Source organism: Vespula vulgaris, chromosome 8, assembly GCF_905475345.1.
Source record: "Vespula vulgaris chromosome 8, iyVesVulg1.1, whole genome shotgun sequence".
NCBI classification, from domain to species: domain Eukaryota; kingdom Metazoa; phylum Arthropoda; class Insecta; order Hymenoptera; family Vespidae; genus Vespula; species Vespula vulgaris.
This window is the reverse complement of record NC_066593.1, coordinates 384,389-394,906: the sequence shown is the minus strand read 5'-3', so window position 1 is coordinate 394,906 and position 10,518 is coordinate 384,389. Positions and strand designations below refer to the sequence as shown.

Here is a 10,518-nt window from a genome sequence, read left to right as displayed (position 1 = left end):
AATGTTAAACAATTCATCCTATAAATGTATTGTTAATTATTCTTACTGTCGTGACATCACGTATGTACGTATGTATGATATATAATGAATGTTCTCGCGCGTATATTCAGTTGCTGCTATTAAGGCGTTTGTCTTATCTGTTGTCAGGTCGGTAATCACTTTCTCTACCTTATCATACGAAGATACATTTATCCAATATACCAAGAAGGCAACATTCGTAGTTAATATTTTCATTCGTGCTTATATCGCGAACGATTTATGAATCAAACGTAATAATATATCGATAATACGACACATATTTATTATCCGACTGTCCGGAAGAAAAAAAAAGAAATTGTATTCGTTGATTAAACTTAACGTTTCAAACTAACTCAACGATCAAAATAATCGTTTAGTATGATAAATAGAGATGATACGCACAGGATAGATAATGATCATCGGCATTCATTATACGATCAACATCGAACGTGACAAATGAAGTCTATCTCTAAAATAGAACATGAATCAAAGAGTAACGAGTCTCGATGATAATGTATTAGCTTTTCCAAACGCATCACAAGTTAGATTTATATTTCAAGTTGAATGTGTTGCGCTCACGTTAACTTTTTTATTTTCATTATCGTGGTATGCGTATCTTCGAACGACTGTTCAGTGTTTGCTCGGTAAATACACAAGTCTTCGAAAACTCTTTCTCGCGTTCATAGTGATTTATTTATCCCTCAATCGAATCGCGTTTTATTCGTCAACGCATATATCGATCTCCCAAGAATTTCCGATCTTTTCCATCTTCGAGTATCTCGCGTACTTTATATTTCTACGTACGAAAAATATTTTAACACGTTCACGCAGACTCACGCTCCAGCTCCCATCAGACGGCGTGTACCACCGATGACTCACGCTCGAGTCTCCTATTAGGCGATATGCACTATCGGTGGATGCGTACCACCAAAAATGTAATTCGTTTGTAACTAGAACAAATTGTCGTATAGTTAAAAATTTTAATAATGGAAATTTAACGTATATTAATTGAACAAAAGTAGGATGAAGTGAACCATGAATACGAGCGCCGCCCCACAGTGAGAAATACAAATAGCAGCGCCGGCGTGAACGTGTTAAAGTTTATTATCGTGCAAAATGGCGGCCTTGTACGAAACTTACGTCTTTGTACATTAACATCAAGTGCAAACGGTAAAATCCTCGATAACTTATTTTTATATCATTCAGTTTGTTAATACTATTTTCCAAGCGTCCAAAGTTAAAACGTTTACAAACGCTTTAGGTATCGCGCTTTATGTGACATAGATTCGATCGGAAAGGAAAACCTTTCAAAACTTCTATAAATGCAAATATTTATTATATAATTATCATGTTTTCACGTGACTGATAAATACCGATGTTAGTCGATTAACTTCGTCTCACATAGCAAAGTCGTAGGAGGACGTCAGTTTCGGATTTCGAAGAGTCCTCATCTTCCGTCGACGTAATCCAATTTATCTTCTCGACACGCGTTAATCGTCCAACGAGTTACCTCGAAATGGGACCTTAAATCCGAGGTTAAGCAGACAAACGGTGATTAAGAAGCGTTCAGTGTCGAACAATCGAGGATTTGACGGTACTAACGAAATTATCATAACTAAGTACGCACGTACGTAGACGAGAGATGGATGAAATTCAGGATTGTATCGAGCAGAGAAGAGAGCTCATTCCTTCCACGTACCAGCTGCATCGTCAGGTAGATCAAAATGTATTGTTTTTTCTTTATTTGCTTAGCTTTAATCAAAATAGCGATTTTAATATATCGTCCCTTTTCGGTTAATGTGAGCAAAAGTTACTTTTCATAGGCACGATGATGTCATTGAAACGAAAAAGAGAAAAATATTATTCCATATTCCAAAGATGTATGAAGCGATTACATTAATTATATATAAATTTATAGCCACGTCTGGATATAATCGAATGAGTTAATTAGACGAGTCTTCGTTCGATCGAATTACTCATTACACGATACCTGTCTTCGCCATACTGGTATATTTGATCGATTAGAATAATTTTCTACAAAAAATGCTCAACGATCGATCGATCGATCGATCGATTATTTCAAAAAGAAATAAGAGGATGAGTTTGTTATGAGTCTTTGATAATAGTCCAGATAATACTTTCATACGCAATATGAATTTCCGTGGAAAATAAAAAACGCAAATATTCTATTCCATGCGTCATACACAAATTTTGATCTAGCAAGATGTAATAAACGAGAAGAATCACGTTGTTGAAATGTCATATCTCTTACGTATATAGGCATTGTTTTAATCACTAATCCGAACGTGATATTGTGTACTTTGCGATACATGGGACAATCGACTGTCATATAAAGATTTTCTATCCTTTCAGCGATAATCTTAACTTGGCCAGTGAAATTACGAAGGTCGTTAATGAAAATTGTTAATGAAAAATAAGATCCTTTTCAAAATCATAAATTGACGAATTTTTTAGATCGTAAAATTCTTTATCGCGTTAAATAATCGCCTAAGTACGTATTTAATCGCGCATATATTTGACAAATTTTCCAGCTGATTATTGCATGGAATAAATGATTCATCGCATGACCATTGCAATGCGACCTTAGACGATCCGAAAATTTGCATTTGTTTTTTTTCACATACGCATCTTACGGCGATATCGAGCGTAACAGATGAAACATACGTATCGAGGACAATCGATAGATATATCCGAATGAAGATATATCAATCTTGGGTATAGGAGAAAATGTCGTATTATAAATGCAATTATAAAATTCTGTTTATAATCGCTGTACTTCGAATTGTAGTTATCATCTAGATCTTTTTCCCGTTTCCCCTCTTATTTTCTTTATCTTTGCTTTCAACGCACAAAACCCCCTCTGCCTTCGTCGATCGGTGCCGCCCGCGAAATCATTCTGCGCAGAGTCGAGGCGCGTGCGCTGACAAACGAGAAGCATGTGTATGTGCGCGTGTGTATGTATATATGTAGTACATTAGGTCTCGTACCACATGCACGATGAAAGTGCAGCATAGTCCTACCACACGACGGACATACACTACGTGTCCGGAATCGCGAGGGAGAGGAGTCGGCGTAAACGACTCCTACTCGCAACGCCGAATCTTCGTACAGCGATTTGGTTTAGTTTATGTCCAACCTTCGGTGGACGCGCTTCTATTCTTGGCTGTGCTTTTACTTTCTCTATCTTTTTTTTCTTCTCTCTCTCTCTCTCTCTCTCTCTCTCTCTCTCTCTCTCTCTCTCTCTCTCTCTCTCTCTCTCTCTCTCTCTCTCTCTCTTTGTCTCTCTCTCTTTTTCTCGCTCCGTATCTCTTCCTTTTAATCTCTTATCCTTTAATCCCCATTAGGACATACTCTTCGATGAACGAAGAAAAATATGCAGAACGAGACGTGTTTCAGTCAAGACTCTGATACGACAGAGAAATAGAAAAATAGGAGTCGGATCTTGACTGTGCAAAAGAGGAAAGGAGAAAGAGAGAGAGAGAGAGAGAGAGAGAGAGAGAGAGAGAGAGAGAGAGAGAGAGAGAGAGAGCTAGCAAAACCCTCTTCACGTCTTGCTTCACATTGCACGATTTTCGCGAACAACGAAGCTGATCGATATCATCGGGTTAAAAGGGAAAGCTCTTCAACGTGAACCACGACACATCTGGGAATTTTAATCTTATTCATGTTTCTTCCTGATTTCTCTTAAATTCGCTTATTCGTCGAGGAAAAGAGAACAGTGACGGTGCGCGAAATTTGAAAGAAAAGATTTTCGCATTTTTCGATCTTCCAGTCGTAAACTTCAAAAAAGAACAGACGTTCGAAGTGGAAAGACATTGGTCGGTCTCTCCGTGCTCTCCCCTTCCATTCTTCTCTCTCACCCTCTCCACGACGGTGCACGCGAATACGAGAAGGAAAAACCCCTTGTGTTTGTGCGGACGCGACACCGTTAAGCACGTGTGTACTCATTGTGACTTATGCGAATGGAAACCTATTTCTACTGATAGTTAGATTTTCTTGAAGAACGAATGTATCAATCGTGAATTGATTTAGTGATAAATAAATAGTAAGGATAAAGAATTCTTTAGGATGATCGAAAGAACGAAGAATCAATGAAATCGATCGACGACGTAACGCGAAGGAAAGAAAATAAATAAGAAAGATCTCTAAATCGAGTAGCTCTGTTAAATCGGCGGTTCGTTACTTATCACCGAGCGGGGTAAGCATAATTAATGGACGATCGCATGTACTATTAATTGTCATCGATACCGCTCCGTCTTAGATTTTTATTTTCGTTCAATCCTTGACCTTAAGACCTTCCGAACTTTTTCAGGACGATCTAAAATTTGCAGCCGGACAATTCGCGTTTAATACGTAGCTACATTTAAGTATATTGAAATCGATTTCCGATGCGATTGACCAAAGTATAAATATCGGTATTCTTGATGAGTAAACATTTAATCGGGAAGAAGTGCGATTGGATATCGAAAAGTAAGAAAGCATTAATTGAGTGATGTAATCGCTCTAATATCGTCGCTTATCTTATTAAGTAGTTCATTGTATTTATACCTACTTTTTCATGAAATACTAAATAGTAGTAACTAACAAAGATTAACGATCGATTTTCCAATTTCTCGCGTATACTTGGATATAACGGCGTCGCACAATTAGTCTACTTCGTTCAGAGTACTCGAGTATTTTCTCGCGTATTCATTGCGCTCCATTCTTAAAGCTTCAAGATGTGATTTAAACCTCATTAGCCTCGTCGGTGTTTCGTCTAAAAATAATATCTTTCTCTCGTAGAACATCGAATTAGAAAAATTATTGATCGTTCGTAACAACAATGATCCCTAAAGTACATTCGGTACTAATTAAGTGTTCGCGCTAACGAATTTTCGAGAATTTGGAATGTCCATAGCTTATTCTTCTACGGCAAGATAACTTTCTACTTCACAACGGAATCTTTAACATTTTAGGATCTACGAGTGGAAGTTAAAGAAGACTGGGGAAAAAATCGATTGATTTACGATTATTCACGATTTTTCTTAATTTCGGACGGCAAATCGAATACACAAATTGATTGTAATATCAAAAATGTCACCGGATTACGTTAAAGCCATCGAGGGTGGCGTACATCCAACACAGGTGAACATGCACTGCATGAGGATGAATTAACGATCGATGATCGTTGATGAATAATATACGATCCAAAAATTATATTTTCTTCCAAACTATTCTTCTTTTTCTTTTTTCCTATCTCTTAAGTTTTATACGGAAGGCTACAATATTTATAATATCTGTCTCGAACTAGATCGTAGATATTTCTCTCGAGGCTATAATGTTTCATTGGTACAGGCGGATGAACTTATTTACTTGGAAGTAACTTTTTCTAGAGCTCTCGCTTCTCGTTGCATACTTCTTTAAGAAGAGAAACAAAAAAAGAAGTTTATTCGCATTATTCATTCATATCGCAATCTTTGACTTTATCTGCGAACATCCTGAAAATATCACGCGTTCACTCGGCGAAATGAAAATGTCAATGTCATTTGGCAACAAAAGCAAACTTCATTTATGTTAATTCGTATCTTTTATTTTTTTCAGATTATAGAAACGAAAATCTTCGCACGAAGATGGCTGATCTTGACGATCTTCGTACTATACAGTGCCAGCAACTCGATGCAATGGATTCAATACAGTATCATCGCGAACATAGTCGAACGATATTACAATGTTTCGAGTTTTCTAGTAGATATGACGAGCATGATATACATGATAACGTATATACCGTTCATATTTCCAGCTAGTTATCTTCTCGACAGATTCGTAAGTAAATGCAGTTTTTATCGATCGCTGTGTAAAAATAATTAAAAAAAAAATCCCACTCGAATTAAGTTTGTATCTTGTCGGTAGACGAAATACTCGACGGTACTCTGTGTAACTTGGGTTAATCCTAAGAGCACACTATTTAATAAGAATAAACGAAATTCATAATTTTGTTTAATACAAGGCTAATAAAGCAGGCTTATTTAATAGGACTTATCAAAAGATAGATACGCTTTTAGACTGTTTATTGCTCGATTGTTTTTTTTTCTTTTCTTAATTTTGTTTATTTTTAAAACAATTTATATCCGATTCGAACGCTGATATTTTCCAAGTTTGAGAAGCAGCAGCTCGAGAAACGTAATTGACCTTATTTTATAATACGATGAACGGCCGACGTGATAAATACGTTAGCGCTTAATCGATCCTTCCCGTTTAATAATTTTCTAAATTTTTACTAAATTTTCTTTCACAGGGACTCCGATTTGCCGTTATAGTGGGAGCGATCGGAACGACGATCGGTGCATGGATAAAAGTTTTTAGCGTTTCACCAGATCTATTTTGGATTACCTTCATTGGTCACACGTTTGTCGCCGTCAGCCAAACTTTTGTTCTTTCCGTTCCTGCTCGATTAGCAGCTGTTTGGTTCGGTCCCGATCAAGTTAGTAGCGCCTGTAGCATCGGCGTTTTTGGAAATCAGGTATTTTCCATATTTTATTTGTTTTCTCCTAGTAAGTCGAGATTTAAAATTATCGAAATACGATATAATAATTGTTTATTTTTTTCAATTTGCGCTAAACCAAGATATTAGGAGCAAATATTTGATTTTATATCAAACTCGTTTTATCGTGTCGTTTATTTTGATATCTTCAAAAGTATGCATGTCGGGCGCGATAGTAGTTGAAACCTTATAACGATGGATCAACGTAGTATATAAGCTTGGCGATAGCACGAAGTATTGAAAAGATTTAATATCAATCGTAAATTTTTCCACTCTCGATTGATTTCACGAAGTACAACGTTCCGATTGAAATCTTAAATAAATCGAGATGATAGGATAGACTCGATGTCTATTGAAGAGAAAAGGTTGAAATTATTTGAATTTAAAACATAAAAATCAATAAAATTTTCATCGATCTACTCGAATAATAATGCATGGTATGAATTTAACGGAATATTATCTGGATTTCTTCGATATCATCGATATCGAATCTCAAGTATCCACGTTGTATTTTCTAGAGGTTTGCGCCTATTTGTCCGTTCTTATTATCAGCAAGCGGAAACACTAGTTTATTCGAGAGTAGTGAATAATTTATACGGTGTTACGGGCATATTAGACGAAGATAACATCATGTTAAATCACGAGGATAGACCGGTCCTCGAAACATCTATTATTCGACTATTATTGTTATTTCAAGGAAGGGACGCGATCATTATTCTTTTCAGCCCATCATGATAGTAATTCAGAGACCGGAACCGATTAAAGGTTACGAGAAGTCGGACGAGTCACGTTAATCGCTTAAAGCAGAAAGAATGTCCTAACTTTACATAGATTCAAAATACGTAAGGATAACGTTAATTAAAATTTTCTTGACAGTAGATACGGAGATATGATCCAAGTACCAAGCGAGAAGAGAACTTCTTCTCTTCGTAAGTACGGAAAATGTCAATGAGGTCAAGTGGGAATACGTTCGTACTTTGAAGTTTCGAGCGGCTCGTTGAACGATCAAACGGATTTGATCGTAATTAATTGATGCCAGTCTCCGCACGCGATTCCGCAGCTCATCGTAATAATAAAGCACTTTCGCATAACCGCATATACCTTGAACAAACTCGATCGCACCTCACGGATGCGTACGCGAGTTCGTGTGCGAAAACGATGTCGTCTGTACATTTATAATTCGAAACTAGGGTCCGAACCCCTCCGTACAATGAATCGTGGGTGCAGAGTTCGGCTAGCTTTCCCACATAATCATTTAACAATTTAAATCTCGTACTATCGACTTTTAACCCTTTTAGGGGATCTAACGTCGTTATATAAAAAACATCGTAGGAATCCTTATTCAACTACATTTAATGTATCCTGTTTATTATTACGATCGTTCTTATGTTCGCAGTTGGGTATAGCCATCGGTTTTCTATTTCCGCCGATCTTAGTACCAAACAGCGATGATCTTGCCGTAGTCGCGCGTGGCTTTCAAATCATGTTTTACATCGTTGCAGCTTTCACGTCGTTGATATTGGTAATAATACTTCTCTGTAAGTAATCGTAGAACCGATTCGAAATCTTTTGACGAAAAAAATTAACCGATGCGTATTTTCTTGCAGTCTTTAAAGCGCAACCACCCCTTCCTCCCAGTCCCGCGCAAGCCGTGCAAAGAGAGAACGATTCGGCAGAAGATTTTATACAATCTATCAAAAGGCTCTTCACTAACGTAGGATACCTGTTGCTTTTATTGAGCTATGCTATAAACGTCGGGATATTCTACGCGATCAGTACACTTCTCAATCAAATCATTTTAGAATATTTCCCGGTAAGTTCGATAGCTACGCGACGAATCCTCCACATGAATCCTTTCGTAATGATCCTTTGTTTCTCTTGCACAGGGACACGAGGAAGACGCCGGTAGAATCGGCTTGACCATCATATGTGCCGGAATGTTGGGTTCAGTAATCTGTGGTATCATATTAGATAAAACGCATAAGTACAAGTGAGTATCGATATCACGCATTGTTTAAAACATTTAACAAAGGAACGATACTAAATTGTCAACGACGATTCACATATTCGCAGAGAGACAACTATTGGAATTTATTTCTTCTCTTTCCTGGGTATGATCGTTTTCACGTTTACTCTGGACATTGGTCGGATATACATCGTTTACATTATATCCGCTTTACTTGGGTACGCTACGAATTTAATGACGATAGTCCTCCTCCAAATAAAGATATCATTGAATATAAGACCAAGATGATTTATTTCCACAGATTTTTCATGACCGGTTATTTACCGGTAGGTTTCGAGCTCGCTGCTGAATTAACTTATCCAGAACCAGAAGGAACAGCCGCGGGATTGCTCAATGCCGTGACACAGGTGTGCAACGATTTTATTATCTTATGACTTTATTTTTTTTCTTTTCCTTTTTTTTATAACTTTTTCGCCAAGTTTTTTTCGTGCGTCGATTAGATGATGTCAATTAGATCGACGTCGAATCAATTTGACCGATGTAAGTAACGAAAAAATAATTCTTTAGGTATTTGGTATAATCTTCACGATCCTCTACGGCAATTTGATCAAACTATTGAGCAATTTGTGGGCAAATATAGTTTTGTGCATCGCCCTAGCCTTCGGAGCCTTTCTCACAACGATAATACCCAATGACCTTAGAAGACAGAACGCCAAATTCTAAAACACAGAACGAAAGTACAAATGTAGACCGTAAGCTGGACAACGAGGGATATTATTTTCTTGGAGCTTAAACGACGGTGACGTTTCTATACTGTTGCACATGTGTTTTATTTAAAATAATCTATCGTTCGTCGAAAAACGTACTCGTAATCGTCGTCCTTGACTTTAGTAGAATATTAAATACCATAGCGACGACGAGATTTGCGTCACGATCGAGGCTCCAAGTATTTTTATTGAAGTTATGATCTAACAATAAGTAGAAAGTAAGAAACGTTGATCCCTGAATTCGTAGATGAATATTTTTTTTCAGTAAGATATATATATATATATAGAAAATATATATATTTTTCCAGATGGATTGACAGAAAAAGGTAAAATTGCAGGACAATAGATACAATAATAATAAGAATAATACAAAAAAAAATATTTTTAGTACATAGAGTAGTAGGTATAAGGTATTATGATGCTGTGCATCGAACAACGTAATTATATTTTATGTATGATCAAAGAAAATGGAATTAGAATTAAATGAAGGTGTACCTTGTCTTCGTTTTTACTTTTTACGGAAAGGATAATAAAGAGAAGAGTCAATATCGTATAGAGAGTTCCTAGAAAAAAAAAAGTGACAAACCAGTATATGTTTATATATATATATATGAAATATATTTAACTCTATGAGATAGTATATTTTATCTCTACGTCTTTCTATTTAGCAAAACTCGATAAAATATTTTTTAAATGAATATTTTGTTTGATACTTACTCCTTAATAATATCTGAACGTTACGTTCATAGCACCAATTTATTCGTCTTCCACTGTATTTTATTGTACATCATTTATTTACTCATATGACTAATGAATCGTTATCTTCTATTTCGTAAGCTATAATACTTATATAGAACATCATTATACGATAAAACCACTATTGAATTTTACAAGTCTTTATATTATTTCGTTTAGTCATTAGAATTAAAACGAATAAATATATCGTCTATACTGTTCCAAATTTTTGTCGTTCTTGTATTTGTGAAAAAGTAAATAAAATTGCAGAAAAAGATTATACCGATAAATAATTAAATCTATTTTTTTGTCAATCAAAAAAATGGAAAAGAATCGAAGGAACCTCTTAGAACGAACATACAAGTTTATATCCATTAAAGTGGCTACAATGGAATAAAGTGAAAAATATTGTAAGTACGAAACGTTGATAATAAAACTTAATTATTCAAAATCCATAATTTGAACGTAAAAGGTTCCGTTTCGTAAAATTA

At 36.0% G+C, this 10,518-nt stretch overlaps 1 protein-coding gene across 6 annotated transcripts; it reads left to right on the top strand.

The window, feature by feature from the left end:
- Positions 1-1,410: 1,410 nt before the first annotated feature.
- On the top strand, positions 1,411-9,932 carry LOC127065859 (feline leukemia virus subgroup C receptor-related protein 2). Of its 6 annotated transcripts, XM_050998795.1 has the most exons (13): positions 3,045-3,204; positions 3,384-3,975; positions 4,107-4,237; positions 4,352-4,509; positions 4,995-5,163; positions 5,620-5,841; positions 6,314-6,538; positions 7,956-8,097; positions 8,167-8,372; positions 8,446-8,549; positions 8,633-8,743; positions 8,827-8,932; positions 9,093-9,932. In XM_050998795.1, exons 5-13 carry the CDS (start codon positions 5,113-5,115, stop codon positions 9,246-9,248), a joined length of 1,323 nt encoding a protein of 440 aa, XP_050854752.1. In that variant the 5' UTR covers positions 3,045-3,204; positions 3,384-3,975; positions 4,107-4,237; positions 4,352-4,509; positions 4,995-5,112; the 3' UTR covers positions 9,249-9,932. The 6 variants fall into 6 exon arrangements, with proteins under 6 accessions (XP_050854747.1, XP_050854749.1, XP_050854748.1 ...); XM_050998794.1 differs by lacking the exon at positions 4,352-4,509; XM_050998792.1 differs by lacking the exon at positions 4,352-4,509 and having other exon boundaries at positions 3,034-3,144; positions 3,384-4,237.
- The last annotated feature ends 586 nt before the right edge of the window (positions 9,933-10,518 follow it).